General features: G+C 49.2%; 1 protein-coding gene across 1 annotated transcript; it reads right to left on the bottom strand.

The window, feature by feature from the left end:
- Positions 1-143: 143 nt before the first annotated feature.
- On the bottom strand, positions 144-20,237 carry LOC112431288 (PAN2-PAN3 deadenylation complex catalytic subunit PAN2-like). Its single transcript, XM_076878397.1, has 16 exons — positions 20,232-20,237; positions 4,452-4,613; positions 4,201-4,320; positions 3,979-4,107; positions 3,666-3,865; positions 3,398-3,540; positions 3,113-3,219; positions 2,918-3,016; positions 2,692-2,820; positions 2,307-2,444; positions 2,159-2,218; positions 1,820-2,068; positions 1,532-1,675; positions 1,254-1,433; positions 1,048-1,141; positions 144-716 (listed from the first exon to the last, which is right to left on the bottom strand). The coding sequence occupies exons 1-16, from the start codon at positions 20,235-20,237 to the stop codon at positions 532-534; spliced, it is 2,145 nt and encodes a 714-aa protein (XP_076734512.1). The 3' UTR covers positions 144-531.
- Positions 20,238-22,409: the final 2,172 nt, after the last annotated feature.

Raw genomic sequence — 22,409 nt, 5'->3', positions numbered from 1 at the left:
TTTATAGAAGAGAAATAACAGCTTTTGAAAAATTGAACGTTGATCTGAATTCTGAGAAAGCTGCAAAAAGTTAGCTGGAAAATGAACAGTGCAACAGATTTCACAGAATCTGGTGAAAAAAAACAAACTAAATTCATTGTGGTTGGAATCTGTTTTAATCAAGATTTTCATGGATTCGTGCACATTCTCCACTTCCTGGTATCAAACAACAAACATTTTACAGTGCTCAGGATGACTTCATTTACATGCAACAAGTTTGACTTTTTCCTTTAAAACAAAAACAAAATGCTTCAAATTCATATTTTGAATGATCACTTTCCCCCCTGTAAACCTCTCTGAAATAAAAAGCTTATATTTAGATATGATAAAAACAACTGAGTCACTGACTCAAAGCAAATAACTATAAAATATGATACAAAATAAGCAGCCCGAGCATCCTCAGGTCATGGTGTTGCTCACAGTCCCATCACAGAGGGAAGCACAGCAGCACCCGTGGATGGAAGGAGAGTGCATTCAGTCCACTCAGACGGACTATCTCATGTCCGAATCCGGGACTTTCCAGTTCAGCTGGAAGCCTTTGTCGTAGACTTCGTAGAGCACTTTCGTCACGTAATGATTCCCTCCTTCCTGATACAGCTCCAGGTACTTCCTGTAAAGCTTCAGGGCCGTGCATGAGTCCTCCGTGCTGTCGTGGGTTTCTCCCTGGATGTTGAGGCCTGTGGACATGAAAAAAAGGTCAGGAATGATTAAAATGAAAGTGTTCAGCTTCAGATTACAGTGTGGATATGAGGAATTGACACGTACGCTTTAGTGCATGAACTCAAAAAAGCCTCTAAATACTTTGTTGTTCAGATTTAATTCCAAGATGAGTTTGATGACAACTAAAACATCATGAACTATACTGACTTCGGTAACATGAGCGGATTATCCAGTTTACATATTTGGATCCTAATCCCTCTCGCTGTAATAATGTGATTTAATTCGATTACAGACTCATATTTGGATTATTTGGATTTGATTTTGTTTTTTTTGTTTCTACTAACTTACCAAGAAAATACCAAGCAAGGAATTTCCGAGAAATCATCCTCTTGTAGGGCAATCGGAAGAGGTGCACAGTGTCGATAACTTGATCTTTGGGAACCTTAAGAAACAGAAAATAAAAAACATTAAAATCAAAGCACATCTATAAAAAAAAATCACATCTTTAAACGATATGAACTAATTTGAAATTTAAAACTGATGAAATAACGTACCACTAAATTAATGACACGAAAGTCATTCTGCCGGCCGTGGCCGACGAAGCGAACTCCTGCATCGATGAGGAAGCGTAGCTTCAGGTAGGTCGACTTCAGCGTGGTCACGTCCTTAGAGGATACTGTGGCATCCAGGTCTCCAGGTTCGATTCCAGAGTATTTTGTCAAATAGTCGACCACCTGGAAGAACAAATTGACAAGTTAGCGGGTGGATCCTTGAAACATTATATATTCATTCTTTCAGGTCATCGTGGTCTTTTCTCTCTGCAGCTTCTCACCTGCTCCTGAGTGGAGATGTAGTCATCGATGAAGGGGACCCCCTCGTTGGGCCCCTGACCCCTCACACAGGTGATCCTGGCCACAGACATCTGACTGGGCGTGATGGTCGATTTGGTGCCGTCGCTATGCAGCACTGCTTCCTCCTGCAAACGCACACATTCAGGGGTCAAATTTGTTTTAAATACTTGAGTCAGATTAGCTGAACTACTGAAAATATGTACTAGGAATATTTAAAATTGTTTTTGATCCTATATTATAATAAATGATGGTATCATAGCCAGACTTACCTCACTGAGCTTTACAAACTCAGCGTCCAGCCCCACCAGGTCACCAGCCTGCGGCATCTCACTGACTGTGAGTGGGATGAAAGTGGCGTCTGTCTTGCTCTGCTTCTCAGTCCGATATAAGTCGGATTTGACTTCAGACTGATTGTGCTGACACTCACTGCGGAGGTCGTATTTGGTGTGGTAGTTTCTCTTGGCGTAACACAGGATGGCTGGCACTTTCCAGCTCACATCAAACTGTGCAGCCTCAGTCTGAAAACAAAAGGAGAAACATTTTTAAATGACTGCACACATTAAAGTTAGCATGAATAAACAAGCAGGAATCTTATCTAGGATCCTTACCTGCTCAATCGGCTCAATGAGGAAGTCATTGAAGAGGTACCACTGCTGGCGAGAGACTCCCTGAAATAATAAAATCATTTTGAATGTTAAAAATGAAACTTTTTGTAGTCAGCAGATGTCAAACTTTTCTTATCTAAGCGTCGCTCACCTCTTTTCTTTGATGGTAGGTCTCACCCACTTTGATGTGTGCGACCAGATTACCACCCGCGCCAGCGTCCAGGATGTGCGGCACCGTCGCCACCAAGTCATACAGAGAAGCTCCCTCCGCCTGTTCAGCAGCACTTAACTAGTAACAGAAAGTGCAAATAATTGTAAGATAAACTTTTTCATTTCACAAAATTCATGTGTTACAGAAACAAAAACACTAAAACCAACCTATAGTTCAATATCTACAGATTAGTGTAATAATGTTTTAAAAATATTGCTCCTGGAAATATGGTTTTAATCTTGAAGTGAAATTTTAACTTGGTGATGAAAAGTTACTCAGTTATTTCTTCAAGTGCAAAGATCAGCTGAAAATCTAAAGTCCTCACCTCCTCGCCCTCAGGCCAGCTGCTGATCTCCAGTCTCTGACTTTTGCTGAGGGACATCTTGAGAGTGGCGGGGATCCACACGTGACGCTGATCCTGATCTGTCTTCTGCATGGATTTGTTGAAGGTGTACTATAAAAACAGAAACATGGGCAATCATGTAAATAATGAACAGATAAATCATTACTTTCTTTTAACTGTATTTAAACACAGTGAATCAGTGGCTTACCTCGGCCTGAACCTTCCAGAATTCGGCCTCTTTGCTGCTGTTCACCTCACAGTTTATCACCAAAACATCTGGGAGACGTCGAATGTTGCGTGTCTGCACCTACAGTGTAACACAAAGAAATGATTACCCTGCACAACAGGTAACAATCAACCATAAATGAATTGTCATTATGAGTGAATGAAAGCTGTAACTCACTGTGGGCTGATACTTGTCACAGTTTCCACACCATGTGTGAGATCTCTGCTGCAGGCAGATGCTTTTCTTCAGGATCTCAGCAAAGTCGTGCTCCTTTATTCTTTCTCCTGAAGTGTCAAAGTACAATGAATATCAGTGTATACATCAAATCAAGCAGATATTTCCCTCTGCTCATTCAAAAACTAAATTAATTCAAACCATTATGTAATCATTAATAGTTCAAGTTTCAAAGACAGAGTAATTCACAGTCACAGATATCCATGCTCTCAGTGCTCTCAGACTCACCTTGAGAGTCAGGGTAATGCATGTTGAACAGCAACATGAGGGAGGAGTAGACTGTTTCTATGCCACAGAGACACGGGCTGCGGTTCTCAACTTCAGAACAAAACAGCTCTCTAATGACAGAGTCGCCAGGGGAGCCCAGAGAACTGCAACACAAACACAAATCACAGTTTCAGAAACCAGAAGGAAAACTCTGCATTTATAAACAAACATAATGATAAGACTGGGACAGTGTCCAGTAAGAATGCAGGTCAACAACAATGTGTTTTACCTACTCCTGGTCGTCCTGTAGGCCCGTGGATCCTCCTGCTCCTGTGTCTCCTGGAAGAGCTGGTAGAGGATGAAGTGATTCCATCTCTGGATTAAGCGACCTAGCTCGACTGTTCCTGTCGTCTCCTCATAGTTTGAGAGGATCAGGCCCATCTCTTTGGCTTCAGGGACGTTTCGAAGTGCTCTGAGGAAGTTGCTGGCCTTAAGGAAGAAGACATTAGAGGTTACTTTGGGCAGTCACAACAAAATGAGATTTCAAAGTAAGAGCCTTGCAATTCCCAACAGATTGAAAACAAAGAAAGAAAGAAACTTACCTGACATGGATCTCCTTGTGACAAATCCAACATGTGGAAGAGGAAGCCGAGTTCACAAGCCAAACAAAACTCCTTGTGGCACAAATGATTCTGAACAAGGCAGCGAACTGGCTCCAGGAAGTATAACACCTAAGATGCAAACATAAAAGACCCATGGAACATTTGACAAATTGTCTCATATTAAAAATTAAATGTACACATTGTGAATCTTCAGCTTCTTACCTGGATCATGCAGTTACAGTAGGCGTTGGGAATCTGCGGCTCCAGGCCAGCAAACAACGTCCTGTTGTAATGTTTGAAGTCAAAATCTTCCCGTCCACGTTTAGAGTATTTAATTGTCACCTGAAGCACAACAAACACATCTTCGTCACATGTTTGGGAAATCAAAGCTTGTAGCAACACTCTAGAAATTGTTACATGTCATATTTAACTGTATCTCTATGAACACCAGGGTGAAACGTAGCAAGTCCAACCTTTCTGTACTTTTCGGGAACAGTGTGAAGGAGCGGCTCTTCATCACTCTCTGTTAGAGATTCAGGGATGTGGTTGTAATAACCAGGTGACTCTTCTTTATTTGGCACCGTCTTCCGCCCCCCGACGCTCCTGCTGCGCCTCCTCCTTCTGACAGGAACTGCCTACAGAACAAGCATGAATGATGCCTGAGTGGACACACGCAACTCACAAGTTCCTGGCTCTGTCAGCTCCTCTGCAGAGGGTTTCCCTAAGAAGGTGGACCTAGCAGGGTCACCGGGGGACGGGGAGCTGTGCCTCACGGCCCTCACTTCGCCGGAGAAACCCTCATGCAGAGTTCAGAAACTTGTGTGTTGAGTATGTCGCTGTGAGCCTCCACCATTTAACTAGTGGGTGAAGCCTGAACTGTCTAGAGACAGACCAGACCAGCTGCACAACACAGACACTTCAAACCTGAGGACAAATCTGAGAGAACAGAAAAAGGAAAGGAAACTTAGCTTAGAACCATGCAGCGCTACAGGAGACGGCAGCACTGCAGAGGTGAGGACCGGCACCTGTTTGAAAGAGACAAATGCACGCAAACACACACAACAACGAACGAGAAACAAACACAGAGAGAGGACAAAGTGGTTATACAGAACTTGAGGACATTATCTACATGTAATTATCTACATAATTATAAATTTGTTGTGTTTTCTTTAACAATGTCAGAAGGAGAGAGGCACTGAGGCACCGTCTTCCGCCCCCCGACGCTCCTGCCGCGCCTCCTCCTTCTGACAGGAACTGTCTACAGAACAAGCATGAATGATGCCTGAGTGGACACACACAACTCACAAGTTCCTGGCTCTGTCAGCTCCTCTGCAGAGGGTTTCCCTAAGAAGGTGGACCTAGCAGGGTCACCGGGGGACGGGGAGCTGTGCCTCACGGCCCTCACTTCGCCAGAGAAACCCTCATGCAGAGTTCAGAAACTTGTGTGTTGAGTATGTCGCTGTGAGCCTCCACCATTTAACTAGTGGGTGAAGCCTGAACTGTCTAGAGACAGACCAGACCAGCTGCACAACACAGACACTTCAAACCTGAGGACAAATCTGAGAGAACAGAAAAAGGAAAGGAAACTTAGCTTAGAACCATGCAGCGCTACAGGAGACGGCAGCACTGCAGAGGTGAGGACCGGCACCTGTTTGAAAGAGACAAATGCACACAAACACACACACAACAACGAACGAGAAACAAACACAGAGAGAGGACAAAGTGGTTATACAGAACTTGAGGACATTATCTACATGTAATTATCTACATAATTATAAATTTGTTGTGTTTTCTTTAACAATGTCAGAAGGAGAGAGGCACTGAGGCACCGTCTTCCGCCCCCCGACGCTCCTGCTGCGCCTCCTCCTTCTGACAGGAACTGCCTACAGAACAAGCATGAATGATGCCTGAGTGGACACACGCAACTCACAAGTTCCTGGCTCTGTCAGCTCCTCTGCAGAGGGTTTCCCTAAGAAGGTGGACCTAGCAGGGTCACCGGGGGACGGGGAGCTGTGCCTCACGGCCCTCACTTCGTCGGAGAAACCCTCATGCAGAGTTCAGAAACTTGTGTGTTGAGTATGTCGCTGTGAGCCTCCACCATTTAACTAGTGGGTGAAGCCTGAACTGTCTAGAGACAGACCAGACCAGCTGCACAACACAGACACTTCAAACCTGAGGACAAATCTGAGAGAACAGAAAAAGGAAAGGAAACTTAGCTTAGAACCATGCAGCGCTACAGGAGACGGCAGCACTGCAGAGGTGAGGACCGGCACCTGTTTGAAAGAGACAAATGCACGCAAACACACACAACAACGAACGGGAAACAAACACAGAGAGAGGACAAAGTGGTTATACAGAACTTGAGGACATTATCTACATGTAATTATCTACATAATTATAAATTTGTTGTGTTTTCTTTAACAATGTCAGAAGGAGAGAGGCACTGAGGCACCGTCTTCCGCCCCCCGACGCTCCTGCTGCGCCTCCTCCTTCTGACAGGAACTGTCTACAGAACAAGCATGAATGATGCCTGAGTGGACACACACAACTCACAAGTTCCTGGCTCTGTCAGCTCCTCTGCAGAGGGTTTCCCTAAGAAGGTGGACCTAGCAGGGTCACCGGGGGACGGGGAGCTGTGCCTCACGGCCCTCACTTCGCCGGAGAAACCCTCATGCAGAGTTCAGAAACTTGTGTGTTGAGTATGTCGCTGTGAGCCTCCACCATTTAACTAGTGGGTGAAGCCTGAACTGTCTAGAGACAGACCAGACCAGCTGCACAACACAGACACTTCAAACCTGAGGACAAATCTGAGAGAACAGAAAAAGGAAAGGAAACTTAGCTTAGAACCATGCAGCGCTACAGGAGACGGCAGCACTGCAGAGGTGAGGACCGGCACCTGTTTGAAAGAGACAAATGCACGCAAACACACACAACAACGAACGAGAAACAAACACAGAGAGAGGAAAAAGTGGTTATACAGAACTTGAGGACATTATCTACATGTAATTATCTACATAATTACAAATTTGTTGTGTTTTCTTTAACAATGTCAGAAGGAGAGAGGCACTGAGGCACCGTCTTCCGCCCCCCGACGCTCCTGCCGCGCCTCCTCCTTCTGACAGGAACTGCCTACAGAACAAGCATGAATGATGCCTGAGTGGACACACGCAACTCACAAGTTCCTGGCTCTGTCAGCTCCTCTGCAGAGGGTTTCCCTAAGAAGGTGGACCTAGCAGGGTCACCGGGGGACGGGGAGCTGTGCCTCACGGCCCTCACTTCGTCGGAGAAACCCTCATGCAGAGTTCAGAAACTTGTGTGTTGAGTATGTCGCTGTGAGCCTCCACCATTTAACTAGTGGGTGAAGCCTGAACTGTCTAGAGACAGACCAGACCAGCTGCACAACACAGACACTTCAAACCTGAGGACAAATCTGAGAGAACAGAAAAAGGAAAGGAAACTTAGCTTAGAACCATGCAGCGCTACAGGAGACGGCAGCACTGCAGAGGTGAGGACCGGCACCTGTTTGAAAGAGACAAATGCACACAAACACACACACAACAACGAACGAGAAACAAACACAGAGAGAGGAAAAAGTGGTTATACAGAACTTGAGGACATTATCTACATGTAATTATCTACATAATTACAAATTTGTTGTGTTTTCTTTAACAATGTCAGAAGGAGAGAGGCACTGAGGCACCGTCTTCCGCCCCCCGACGCTCCTGCCGCGCCTCCTCCTTCTGACAGGAACTGCCTACAGAACAAGCATGAATGATGCCTGAGTGGACACACGCAACTCACAAGTTCCTGGCTCTGTCAGCTCCTCTGCAGAGGGTTTCCCTAAGAAGGTGGACCTAGCAGGGTCACCGGGGGACGGGGAGCTGTGCCTCACGGCCCTCACTTCGTCGGAGAAACCCTCATGCAGAGTTCAGAAACTTGTGTGTTGAGTATGTCGCTGTGAGCCTCCACCATTTAACTAGTGGGTGAAGCCTGAACTGTCTAGAGACAGACCAGACCAGCTGCACAACACAGACACTTCAAACCTGAGGACAAATCTGAGAGAACAGAAAAAGGAAAGGAAACTTAGCTTAGAACCATGCAGCGCTACAGGAGACGGCAGCACTGCAGAGGTGAGGACCGGCACCTGTTTGAAAGAGACAAATGCACACAAACACACACACAACAACGAACGAGAAACAAACACAGAGAGAGGAAAAAGTGGTTATACAGAACTTGAGGACATTATCTACATGTAATTATCTACATAATTACAAATTTGTTGTGTTTTCTTTAACAATGTCAGAAGGAGAGAGGCACTGAGGCACCGTCTTCCGCCCCCCGACGCTCCTGCCGCGCCTCCTCCTTCTGACAGGAACTGCCTACAGAACAAGCATGAATGATGCCTGAGTGGACACACGCAACTCACAAGTTCCTGGCTCTGTCAGCTCCTCTGCAGAGGGTTTCCCTAAGAAGGTGGACCTAGCAGGGTCACCGGGGGACGGGGAGCTGTGCCTCACGGCCCTCACTTCGTCGGAGAAACCCTCATGCAGAGTTCAGAAACTTGTGTGTTGAGTATGTCGCTGTGAGCCTCCACCATTTAACTAGTGGGTGAAGCCTGAACTGTCTAGAGACAGACCAGACCAGCTGCACAACACAGACACTTCAAACCTGAGGACAAATCTGAGAGAACAGAAAAAGGAAAGGAAACTTAGCTTAGAACCATGCAGCGCTACAGGAGACGGCAGCACTGCAGAGGTGAGGACCGGCACCTGTTTGAAAGAGACAAATGCACACAAACACACACACAACAACGAACGAGAAACAAACACAGAGAGAGGAAAAAGTGGTTATACAGAACTTGAGGACATTATCTACATGTAATTACCTACATAATTACAAATTTGTTGTGTTTTCTTTAACAATGTCAGAAGGAGAGAGGCACTGAGGCACCGTCTTCCGCCCCCCGACGCTCCTGCCGCGCCTCCTCCTTCTGACAGGAACTGCCTACAGAACAAGCATGAATGATGCCTGAGTGGACACACGCAACTCACAAGTTCCTGGCTCTGTCAGCTCCTCTGCAGAGGGTTTCCCTAAGAAGGTGGACCTAGCAGGGTCACCGGGGGACGGGGAGCTGTGCCTCACGGCCCTCACTTCGTCGGAGAAACCCTCATGCAGAGTTCAGAAACTTGTGTGTTGAGTATGTCGCTGTGAGCCTCCACCATTTAACTAGTGGGTGAAGCCTGAACTGTCTAGAGACAGACCAGACCAGCTGCACAACACAGACACTTCAAACCTGAGGACAAATCTGAGAGAACAGAAAAAGGAAAGGAAACTTAGCTTAGAACCATGCAGCGCTACAGGAGACGGCAGCACTGCAGAGGTGAGGACCGGCACCTGTTTGAAAGAGACAAATGCACACAAACACACACACAACAACGAACGAGAAACAAACACAGAGAGAGGAAAAAGTGGTTATACAGAACTTGAGGACATTATCTACATGTAATTACCTACATAATTACAAATTTGTTGTGTTTTCTTTAACAATGTCAGAAGGAGAGAGGCACTGAGGCACCGTCTTCCGCCCCCCGACGCTCCTGCCGCGCCTCCTCCTTCTGACAGGAACTGCCTACAGAACAAGCATGAATGATGCCTGAGTGGACACACGCAACTCACAAGTTCCTGGCTCTGTCAGCTCCTCTGCAGAGGGTTTCCCTAAGAAGGTGGACCTAGCAGGGTCACCGGGGGACGGGGAGCTGTGCCTCACGGCCCTCACTTCGTCGGAGAAACCCTCATGCAGAGTTCAGAAACTTGTGTGTTGAGTATGTCGCTGTGAGCCTCCACCATTTAACTAGTGGGTGAAGCCTGAACTGTCTAGAGACAGACCAGACCAGCTGCACAACACAGACACTTCAAACCTGAGGACAAATCTGAGAGAACAGAAAAAGGAAAGGAAACTTAGCTTAGAACCATGCAGCGCTACAGGAGACGGCAGCACTGCAGAGGTGAGGACCGGCACCTGTTTGAAAGAGACAAATGCACACAAACACACACACAACAACGAACGAGAAACAAACACAGAGAGAGGAAAAAGTGGTTATACAGAACTTGAGGACATTATCTACATGTAATTATCTACATAATTACAAATTTGTTGTGTTTTCTTTAACAATGTCAGAAGGAGAGAGGCACTGAGGCACCGTCTTCCGCCCCCCGACGCTCCTGCCGCGCCTCCTCCTTCTGACAGGAACTGCCTACAGAACAAGCATGAATGATGCCTGAGTGGACACACGCAACTCACAAGTTCCTGGCTCTGTCAGCTCCTCTGCAGAGGGTTTCCCTAAGAAGGTGGACCTAGCAGGGTCACCGGGGGACGGGGAGCTGTGCCTCACGGCCCTCACTTCGTCGGAGAAACCCTCATGCAGAGTTCAGAAACTTGTGTGTTGAGTATGTCGCTGTGAGCCTCCACCATTTAACTAGTGGGTGAAGCCTGAACTGTCTAGAGACAGACCAGACCAGCTGCACAACACAGACACTTCAAACCTGAGGACAAATCTGAGAGAACAGAAAAAGGAAAGGAAACTTAGCTTAGAACCATGCAGCGCTACAGGAGACGGCAGCACTGCAGAGGTGAGGACCGGCACCTGTTTGAAAGAGACAAATGCACACAAACACACACACAACAACGAACGAGAAACAAACACAGAGAGAGGAAAAAGTGGTTATACAGAACTTGAGGACATTATCTACATGTAATTACCTACATAATTACAAATTTGTTGTGTTTTCTTTAACAATGTCAGAAGGAGAGAGGCACTGAGGCACCGTCTTCCGCCCCCCGACGCTCCTGCCGCGCCTCCTCCTTCTGACAGGAACTGCCTACAGAACAAGCATGAATGATGCCTGAGTGGACACACGCAACTCACAAGTTCCTGGCTCTGTCAGCTCCTCTGCAGAGGGTTTCCCTAAGAAGGTGGACCTAGCAGGGTCACCGGGGGACGGGGAGCTGTGCCTCACGGCCCTCACTTCGTCGGAGAAACCCTCATGCAGAGTTCAGAAACTTGTGTGTTGAGTATGTCGCTGTGAGCCTCCACCATTTAACTAGTGGGTGAAGCCTGAACTGTCTAGAGACAGACCAGACCAGCTGCACAACACAGACACTTCAAACCTGAGGACAAATCTGAGAGAACAGAAAAAGGAAAGGAAACTTAGCTTAGAACCATGCAGCGCTACAGGAGACGGCAGCACTGCAGAGGTGAGGACCGGCACCTGTTTGAAAGAGACAAATGCACGCAAACACACACACAACAACGAACGAGAAACAAACACAGAGAGAGGAAAAAGTGGTTATACAGAACTTGAGGACATTATCTACATGTAATTACCTACATAATTACAAATTTGTTGTGTTTTCTTTAACAATGTCAGAAGGAGAGAGGCACTGAGGCACCGTCTTCCGCCCCCCGACGCTCCTGCCGCGCCTCCTCCTTCTGACAGGAACTGCCTACAGAACAAGCATGAATGATGCCTGAGTGGACACACGCAACTCACAAGTTCCTGGCTCTGTCAGCTCCTCTGCAGAGGGTTTCCCTAAGAAGGTGGACCTAGCAGGGTCACCGGGGGACGGGGAGCTGTGCCTCACGGCCCTCACTTCGTCGGAGAAACCCTCATGCAGAGTTCAGAAACTTGTGTGTTGAGTATGTCGCTGTGAGCCTCCACCATTTAACTAGTGGGTGAAGCCTGAACTGTCTAGAGACAGACCAGACCAGCTGCACAACACAGACACTTCAAACCTGAGGACAAATCTGAGAGAACAGAAAAAGGAAAGGAAACTTAGCTTAGAACCATGCAGCGCTACAGGAGACGGCAGCACTGCAGAGGTGAGGACCGGCACCTGTTTGAAAGAGACAAATGCACACAAACACACACACAACAACGAACGAGAAACAAACACAGAGAGAGGAAAAAGTGGTTATACAGAACTTGAGGACATTATCTACATGTAATTATCTACATAATTACAAATTTGTTGTGTTTTCTTTAACAATGTCAGAAGGAGAGAGGCACTGAGGCACCGTCTTCCGCCCCCCGACGCTCCTGCCGCGCCTCCTCCTTCTGACAGGAACTGCCTACAGAACAAGCATGAATGATGCCTGAGTGGACACACGCAACTCACAAGTTCCTGGCTCTGTCAGCTCCTCTGCAGAGGGTTTCCCTAAGAAGGTGGACCTAGCAGGGTCACCGGGGGACGGGGAGCTGTGCCTCACGGCCCTCACTTCGTCGGAGAAACCCTCATGCAGAGTTCAGAAACTTGTGTGTTGAGTATGTCGCTGTGAGCCTCCACCATTTAACTAGTGGGTGAAGCCTGAACTGTCTAGAGACAGACCAGACCAGCTGCACAAGACAGACACTTCAAACCTGAGGACAAATCTGAGAGAACAGAAAAAGGAAAGGAAACTTAGCTTAGAACCATGCAGCGCTACAGGAGACGGCAGCACTGCAGAGGTGAGGACCGGCACCTGTTTGAAAGAGACAAATGCACACAAACACACACACAACAACGAACGAGAAACAAACACAGAGAGAGGAAAAAGTGGTTATACAGAACTTGAGGACATTATCTACATGTAATTATCTACATAATTACAAATTTGTTGTGTTTTCTTTAACAATGTCAGAAGGAGAGAGGCACTGAGGCACCGTCTTCCGCCCCCCGACGCTCCTGCCGCGCCTCCTCCTTCTGACAGGAACTGCCTACAGAACAAGCATGAATGATGCCTGAGTGGACACACGCAACTCACAAGTTCCTGGCTCTGTCAGCTCCTCTGCAGAGGGTTTCCCTAAGAAGGTGGACCTAGCAGGGTCACCGGGGGACGGGGAGCTGTGCCTCACGGCCCTCACTTCGTCGGAGAAACCCTCATGCAGAGTTCAGAAACTTGTGTGTTGAGTATGTCGCTGTGAGCCTCCACCATTTAACTAGTGGGTGAAGCCTGAACTGTCTAGAGACAGACCAGACCAGCTGCACAACACAGACACTTCAAACCTGAGGACAAATCTGAGAGAACAGAAAAAGGAAAGGAAACTTAGCTTAGAACCATGCAGCGCTACAGGAGACGGCAGCACTGCAGAGGTGAGGACCGGCACCTGTTTGAAAGAGACAAATGCACACAAACACACACACAACAACGAACGAGAAACAAACACAGAGAGAGGAAAAAGTGGTTATACAGAACTTGAGGACATTATCTACATGTAATTATCTACATAATTACAAATTTGTTGTGTTTTCTTTAACAATGTCAGAAGGAGAGAGGCACTGAGGCACCGTCTTCCGCCCCCCGACGCTCCTGCCGCGCCTCCTCCTTCTGACAGGAACTGCCTACAGAACAAGCATGAATGATGCCTGAGTGGACACACGCAACTCACAAGTTCCTGGCTCTGTCAGCTCCTCTGCAGAGGGTTTCCCTAAGAAGGTGGACCTAGCAGGGTCACCGGGGGACGGGGAGCTGTGCCTCACGGCCCTCACTTCGTCGGAGAAACCCTCATGCAGAGTTCAGAAACTTGTGTGTTGAGTATGTCGCTGTGAGCCTCCACCATTTAACTAGTGGGTGAAGCCTGAACTGTCTAGAGACAGACCAGACCAGCTGCACAACACAGACACTTCAAACCTGAGGACAAATCTGAGAGAACAGAAAAAGGAAAGGAAACTTAGCTTAGAACCATGCAGCGCTACAGGAGACGGCAGCACTGCAGAGGTGAGGACCGGCACCTGTTTGAAAGAGACAAATGCACACAAACACACACACAACAACGAACGAGAAACAAACACAGAGAGAGGAAAAAGTGGTTATACAGAACTTGAGGACATTATCTACATGTAATTACCTACATAATTACAAATTTGTTGTGTTTTCTTTAACAATGTCAGAAGGAGAGAGGCACTGAGGCACCGTCTTCCGCCCCCCGACGCTCCTGCCGCGCCTCCTCCTTCTGACAGGAACTGCCTACAGAACAAGCATGAATGATGCCTGAGTGGACACACGCAACTCACAAGTTCCTGGCTCTGTCAGCTCCTCTGCAGAGGGTTTCCCTAAGAAGGTGGACCTAGCAGGGTCACCGGGGGACGGGGAGCTGTGCCTCACGGCCCTCACTTCGTCGGAGAAACCCTCATGCAGAGTTCAGAAACTTGTGTGTTGAGTATGTCGCTGTGAGCCTCCACCATTTAACTAGTGGGTGAAGCCTGAACTGTCTAGAGACAGACCAGACCAGCTGCACAACACAGACACTTCAAACCTGAGGACAAATCTGAGAGAACAGAAAAAGGAAAGGAAACTTAGCTTAGAACCATGCAGCGCTACAGGAGACGGCAGCACTGCAGAGGTGAGGACCGGCACCTGTTTGAAAGAGACAAATGCACACAAACACACACACAACAACGAACGAGAAACAAACACAGAGAGAGGAAAAAGTGGTTATACAGAACTTGAGGACATTATCTACATGTAATTACCTACATAATTACAAATTTGTTGTGTTTTCTTTAACAATGTCAGAAGGAGAGAGGCACTGAGGCACCGTCTTCCGCCCCCCGACGCTCCTGCCGCGCCTCCTCCTTCTGACAGGAACTGCCTACAGAACAAGCATGAATGATGCCTGAGTGGACACACGCAACTCACAAGTTCCTGGCTCTGTCAGCTCCTCTGCAGAGGGTTTCCCTAAGAAGGTGGACCTAGCAGGGTCACCGGGGGACGGGGAGCTGTGCCTCACGGCCCTCACTTCGTCGGAGAAACCCTCATGCAGAGTTCAGAAACTTGTGTGTTGAGTATGTCGCTGTGAGCCTCCACCATTTAACTAGTGGGTGAAGCCTGAACTGTCTAGAGACAGACCAGACCAGCTGCACAACACAGACACTTCAAACCTGAGGACAAATCTGAGAGAACAGAAAAAGGAAAGGAAACTTAGCTTAGAACCATGCAGCGCTACAGGAGACGGCAGCACTGCAGAGGTGAGGACCGGCACCTGTTTGAAAGAGACAAATGCACACAAACACACACACAACAACGAACGAGAAACAAACACAGAGAGAGGAAAAAGTGGTTATACAGAACTTGAGGACATTATCTACATGTAATTACCTACATAATTACAAATTTGTTGTGTTTTCTTTAACAATGTCAGAAGGAGAGAGGCACTGAGGCACCGTCTTCCGCCCCCCGACGCTCCTGCCGCGCCTCCTCCTTCTGACAGGAACTGCCTACAGAACAAGCATGAATGATGCCTGAGTGGACACACGCAACTCACAAGTTCCTGGCTCTGTCAGCTCCTCTGCAGAGGGTTTCCCTAAGAAGGTGGACCTAGCAGGGTCACCGGGGGACGGGGAGCTGTGCCTCACGGCCCTCACTTCGTCGGAGAAACCCTCATGCAGAGTTCAGAAACTTGTGTGTTGAGTATGTCGCTGTGAGCCTCCACCATTTAACTAGTGGGTGAAGCCTGAACTGTCTAGAGACAGACCAGACCAGCTGCACAACACAGACACTTCAAACCTGAGGACAAATCTGAGAGAACAGAAAAAGGAAAGGAAACTTAGCTTAGAACCATGCAGCGCTACAGGAGACGGCAGCACTGCAGAGGTGAGGACCGGCACCTGTTTGAAAGAGACAAATGCACACAAACACACACACAACAACGAACGAGAAACAAACACAGAGAGAGGAAAAAGTGGTTATACAGAACTTGAGGACATTATCTACATGTAATTATCTACATAATTACAAATTTGTTGTGTTTTCTTTAACAATGTCAGAAGGAGAGAGGCACTGAGGCACCGTCTTCCGCCCCCCGACGCTCCTGCCGCGCCTCCTCCTTCTGACAGGAACTGCCTACAGAACAAGCATGAATGATGCCTGAGTGGACACACGCAACTCACAAGTTCCTGGCTCTGTCAGCTCCTCTGCAGAGGGTTTCCCTAAGAAGGTGGACCTAGCAGGGTCACCGGGGGACGGGGAGCTGTGCCTCACGGCCCTCACTTCGTCGGAGAAACCCTCATGCAGAGTTCAGAAACTTGTGTGTTGAGTATGTCGCTGTGAGCCTCCACCATTTAACTAGTGGGTGAAGCCTGAACTGTCTAGAGACAGACCAGACCAGCTGCACAACACAGACACTTCAAACCTGAGGACAAATCTGAGAGAACAGAAAAAGGAAAGGAAACTTAGCTTAGAACCATGCAGCGCTACAGGAGACGGCAGCACTGCAGAGGTGAGGACCGGCACCTGTTTGAAAGAGACAAATGCACACAAACACACACACAACAACGAACGAGAAACAAACACAGAGAGAGGAAAAAGTGGTTATACAGAACTTGAGGACATTATCTACATGTAATTACCTACATAATTACAAATTTGTTGTGTTTTCTTTAACAATGTCAGAAGGAGAGAGGCACTGAGGCACCGTCTTCCGCCCCCCGACGCTCCTGCCGCGCCTCCTCCTTCTGACAGGAACTGCCTACAGAACAAGCATGAATGATGCCTGAGTGGACACACGCAACTCACAAGTTCCTGGCTCTGTCAGCTCCTCTGCAGAGGGTTTCCCTAAGAAGGTGGACCTAGCAGGGTCACCGGGGGACGGGGAGCTGTGCCTCACGGCCCTCACTTCGTCGGAGAAACCCTCATGCAGAGTTCAGAAACTTGTGTGTTGAGTATGTCGCTGTGAGCCTCCACCATTTAACTAGTGGGTGAAGCCTGAACTGTCTAGAGACAGACCAGACCAGCTGCACAACACAGACACTTCAAACCTGAGGACAAATCTGAGAGAACAGAAAAAGGAAAGGAAACTTAGCTTAGAACCATGCAGCGCTACAGGAGACGGCAGCACTGCAGAGGTGAGGACCGGCACCTGTTTGAAAGAGACAAATGCACGCAAACACACACACAACAACGAACGAGAAACAAACACAGAGAGAGGAAAAAGTGGTTATACAGAACTTGAGGACATTATCTACATGTAATTACCTACATAATTACAAATTTGTTGTGTTTTCTTTAACAATGTCAGAAGGAGAGAGGCACTGAGGCACCGTCTTCCGCCCCCCGACGCTCCTGCCGCGCCTCCTCCTTCTGACAGGAACTGCCTACAGAACAAGCATGAATGATGCCTGAGTGGACACACGCAACTCACAAGTTCCTGGCTCTGTCAGCTCCTCTGCAGAGGGTTTCCCTAAGAAGGTGGACCTAGCAGGGTCACCGGGGGACGGGGAGCTGTGCCTCACGGCCCTCACTTCGTCGGAGAAACCCTCATGCAGAGTTCAGAAACTTGTGTGTTGAGTATGTCGCTGTGAGCCTCCACCATTTAACTAGTGGGTGAAGCCTGAACTGTCTAGAGACAGACCAGACCAGCTGCACAACACAGACACTTCAAACCTGAGGACAAATCTGAGAGAACAGAAAAAGGAAAGGAAACTTAGCTTAGAACCATGCAGCGCTACAGGAGACGGCAGCACTGCAGAGGTGAGGACCGGCACCTGTTTGAAAGAGACAAATGCACACAAACACACACACAACAACGAACGAGAAACAAACACAGAGAGAGGAAAAAGTGGTTATACAGAACTTGAGGACATTATCTACATGTAATTATCTACATAATTACAAATTTGTTGTGTTTTCTTTAACAATGTCAGAAGGAGAGAGGCACTGAGGCACCGTCTTCCGCCCCCCGACGCTCCTGCCGCGCCTCCTCCTTCTGACAGGAACTGCCTACAGAACAAGCATGAATGATGCCTGAGTGGACACACGCAACTCACAAGTTCCTGGCTCTGTCAGCTCCTCTGCAGAGGGTTTCCCTAAGAAGGTGGACCTAGCAGGGTCACCGGGGGACGGGGAGCTGTGCCTCACGGCCCTCACTTCGTCGGAGAAACCCTCATGCAGAGTTCAGAAACTTGTGTGTTGAGTATGTCGCTGTGAGCCTCCACCATTTAACTAGTGGGTGAAGCCTGAACTGTCTAGAGACAGACCAGACCAGCTGCACAAGACAGACACTTCAAACCTGAGGACAAATCTGAGAGAACAGAAAAAGGAAAGGAAACTTAGCTTAGAACCATGCAGCGCTACAGGAGACGGCAGCACTGCAGAGGTGAGGACCGGCACCTGTTTGAAAGAGACAAATGCACACAAACACACACACAACAACGAACGAGAAACAAACACAGAGAGAGGAAAAAGTGGTTATACAGAACTTGAGGACATTATCTACATGTAATTATCTACATAATTACAAATTTGTTGTGTTTTCTTTAACAATGTCAGAAGGAGAGAGGCACTGAGGCACCGTCTTCCGCCCCCCGACGCTCCTGCCGCGCCTCCTCCTTCTGACAGGAACTGCCTACAGAACAAGCATGAATGATGCCTGAGTGGACACACGCAACTCACAAGTTCCTGGCTCTGTCAGCTCCTCTGCAGAGGGTTTCCCTAAGAAGGTGGACCTAGCAGGGTCACCGGGGGACGGGGAGCTGTGCCTCACGGCCCTCACTTCGTCGGAGAAACCCTCATGCAGAGTTCAGAAACTTGTGTGTTGAGTATGTCGCTGTGAGCCTCCACCATTTAACTAGTGGGTGAAGCCTGAACTGTCTAGAGACAGACCAGACCAGCTGCACAACACAGACACTTCAAACCTGAGGACAAATCTGAGAGAACAGAAAAAGGAAAGGAAACTTAGCTTAGAACCATGCAGCGCTACAGGAGACGGCAGCACTGCAGAGGTGAGGACCGGCACCTGTTTGAAAGAGACAAATGCACACAAACACACACACAACAACGAACGAGAAACAAACACAGAGAGAGGAAAAAGTGGTTATACAGAACTTGAGGACATTATCTACATGTAATTACCTACATAATTACAAATTTGTTGTGTTTTCTTTAACAATGTCAGAAGGAGAGAGGCACTGAGGCACCGTCTTCCGCCCCCCGACGCTCCTGCCGCGCCTCCTCCTTCTGACAGGAACTGCCTACAGAACAAGCATGAATGATGCCTGAGTGGACACACGCAACTCACAAGTTCCTGGCTCTGTCAGCTCCTCTGCAGAGGGTTTCCCTAAGAAGGTGGACCTAGCAGGGTCACCGGGGGACGGGGAGCTGTGCCTCACGGCCCTCACTTCGTCGGAGAAACCCTCATGCAGAGTTCAGAAACTTGTGTGTTGAGTATGTCGCTGTGAGCCTCCACCATTTAACTAGTGGGTGAAGCCTGAACTGTCTAGAGACAGACCAGACCAGCTGCACAACACAGACACTTCAAACCTGAGGACAAATCTGAGAGAACAGAAAAAGGAAAGGAAACTTAGCTTAGAACCATGCAGCGCTACAGGAGACGGCAGCACTGCAGAGGTGAGGACCGGCACCTGTTTGAAAGAGACAAATGCACGCAAACACACACACAACAACGAACGAGAAACAAACACAGAGAGAGGAAAAAGTGGTTATACAGAACTTGAGGACATTATCTACATGTAATTATCTACATAATTACAAATTTGTTGTGTTTTCTTTAACAATGTCAGAAGGAGAGAGGCACTGAGGCACCGTCTTCCGCCTCCCGACGCTCCTGCCGCGCCTCCTCCTTCTGACAGGAACTGCCTACAGAACAAGCATGAATGATGCCTGAGTGGACACACGCAACTCACAAGTTCCTGGCTCTGTCAGCTCCTCTGCAGAGGGTTTCCCTAAGAAGGTGGACCTAGCAGGGTCACCGGGGGACGGGGAGCTGTGCCTCACGGCCCTCACTTCGTCGGAGAAACCCTCATGCAGAGTTCAGAAACTTGTGTGTTGAGTATGTCGCTGTGAGCCTCCACCATTTAACTAGTGGGTGAAGCCTGAACTGTCTAGAGACAGACCAGACCAGCTGCACAACACAGACACTTCAAACCTGAGGACAAATCTGAGAGAACAGAAAAAGGAAAGGAAACTTAGCTTAGAACCATGCAGCGCTACAGGAGACGGCAGCACTGCAGAGGTGAGGACCGGCACCTGTTTGAAAGAGACAAATGCACGCAAACACACACACAACAACGAACGAGAAACAAACACAGAGAGAGGAAAAAGTGGTTCCCTTTCAGTCGATTCACTCGGTACAACACATAAGTATGGGATATCACGCCCTCGCGTGTCCTGGCTGAAGAAACCTTTATTCACGCCTTTACGGCAGATGACGTGTGATGACACGCGCAAGGCCCCGCCCGCACATATAGCCGCTGCCATCACCGTCATCCCTCAGTTCTTACGCTCTTCACCTCGCTGAGAACACCTCTGCTGAGTTGGGCTAGCTAGCTACTGCTAGTTAGCTCCGTTGTCTGCCAACTTGAACCTAGCTTAACTGCCCCTGTTGGTGTTAGCCTCCACCGCCCAGCTGGTGCGTAGGCTGCCCGCGGAGCGCTATTTTCAAGTTTTTCTTGTGCAGCGTTTCGCTTTGCGTTTTGGGAATGGACTCCAAACCGAAGCGAGCAAAGCAGAAATCTTCTGTTCGCCCCTGTCCTCAGGGATGCGGTTTCTCTTTGCACGACAGCGACCAGCACGATGCCTGCCCTGTCTGCCTGGGGATCGTCCACGCTAGGAGAGCGTTGACGGAGCCCGAAGCTTGTGCGTTTTGTCGCCAGCTCCGACGCTCGACCCTGGAAAGACGGGTGACGTTTGTGGAAAGAGTGCTGGGACGCTCGGCTGTCGCACGGCATGACCCTCTTCTTTCCGAGTCTGGAGCCCCGGCTTCGTCCGAGTCCGAAGACGAAAATTTTCAGGTCGATGTCCCCGCGATTAGCTGGGCTGACCACATGGAATACGTTGACGGGTTAGCCGATGACGGACCGGAACCATGCAGGAGCGCTGACGGGCTTCAGCCTGGGTTGAAGCCCGCCAGCGCTCCCCAGGAAGACGATGACGTGCTGGACATCGGCCTGGACATCCATGGTTTGTCGGAGGATGAGCAGGAGAGCTCATTGTCGACCCAATATGCCGCCGCTGCTGCGCCGGTCGGCCACGATGACACCTCTCTTTTCTCCCTGTTTCGCCGTGCCGCTGAGAAGCTGCAGGTGGACTGGCCCTCTCCTCCACCAGCTCGGAAGCCGTCGCGGTTTGCGGGTTTTTTCCTTCCACCGGAGCCCGCAACGGCCAAAAACTGCCTCCCCATGTTCCCAGACTTTCTCTGCGAGCTAACAGCGTCATGGGACAAACCTCTGTCTACCCGCGTCACTGTGCCCGGCTATGGACAGTACATGGAATTGGACGGCGCCGAGGGAGCTGGTTTAGCTAACCCACCCCCTATGGAGCCGTCTCTGGCTGCCTATCTGGCCCCGTCCCATAACCATGGTGTCGGTGGCCCCGCAACTCTGCCGTCCAAGCACTGCAGATTCTCGGCCTCGCAGCTGGAGAAGATTTATCGGGCTCAGGCCGGCACCGCTCGAGCCATGAGCTCCGTCACCATGCTCCAGACGTACCAAGCAATGTGCCTGGCGGAGCTTGGATCGCTGGTTCCGGAGGACAGCCCGCTGTCACCTCTTCTTAACGAGGTTAGAGTCACCACGGATTACATCCTCCGTGCGTCTCGCTGTGCAGCGCTCTCCCTGGGCAGAGGGATGGCTTCGACAGTGGTGGCGCAGAGGCACCTGTGGCTGACCCTCTCCGACGTCCCTGATAGAGACAGAGCTGTGTATCTGGACGCACCAGTGTCTGCGGCTGGGTTATTCGGACATTCACTTGAAGCCATTCAGGCTAGATTCGATCTGAGGAAGAAGCAGACGGAAGCTCTGCGCGACATCATCCCCAGACGCCAGCCCCAGCCCAAGCCCACTGCTAGCTCTCACAGGCCCGCCGCTCCTCTGACAGCTGGCAAGAGACCGGCGCCCACTGCTGGAGTGGGAGGGCCGCCGGCGAGAGCACGTACTCCGGCCCGAGCTCCACGCCAGTCGGCCTGGGGCAAAGGCCCTCCCCCGGGCCCCCGACGGGACCCGACGCCCAGGAGGAAGAAGCCTCAGCCCTCCTAGCTGTGATTGCGAGTGGGGAAGGGATCCGGCAGCAGGGAGACGCTGCTCTTACCCCTCTGTTGCCGCACAAGAGGTGCCGCTTAAGTTCTGTTCAGGTTGTCAGCCCCAGAAGGCGCTGCACTTCCCTATCGCGGTCTCCCAAGCACATAACCCCTGCACACGGTTCAGATGTGTTGAATGTTCAAGCGGCCACATCGAGTGTTCCCGCTGTTTTTCATTGTTATGCCCCGGAAAAGGTGCACCCAACAAAATGTATAAATGTACATGTTCCCATGTTGCAATCAATAAAGAGTGTTGTTTACTCTCAAACAATCTCAAATGCTCAACCTGCAGGCGAAATGAGCCAGGTCAGGCAGGGGATGCAGTCCCCTGCAGACACACTGGGGGGCGACGGCGCCCCGCCGTC

This window comes from Maylandia zebra, linkage group LG20 (genome assembly GCF_041146795.1).
Source record: "Maylandia zebra isolate NMK-2024a linkage group LG20, Mzebra_GT3a, whole genome shotgun sequence".
NCBI lineage: Eukaryota > Metazoa > Chordata > Actinopteri > Cichliformes > Cichlidae > Maylandia > Maylandia zebra.
Note: the sequence above shows the minus strand (reverse complement) of the source record. Positions and strands in the feature narration are given on the sequence as shown.

Coding starts and splice junctions, on each gene's coding strand:
- LOC112431288 (XM_076878397.1), bottom strand. Junction 2,821..2,917: donor TCTGGAAGGTTCAGGCCGAG/GTAAGCCACTGA, acceptor CTGTTTTTATAG/TACACCTTCAACAAATCCAT. Junction 2,069..2,158: donor TCATTGAGCCGATTGAGCAG/GTAAGGATCCTA, acceptor TTTTGTTTTCAG/ACTGAGGCTGCACAGTTTGA.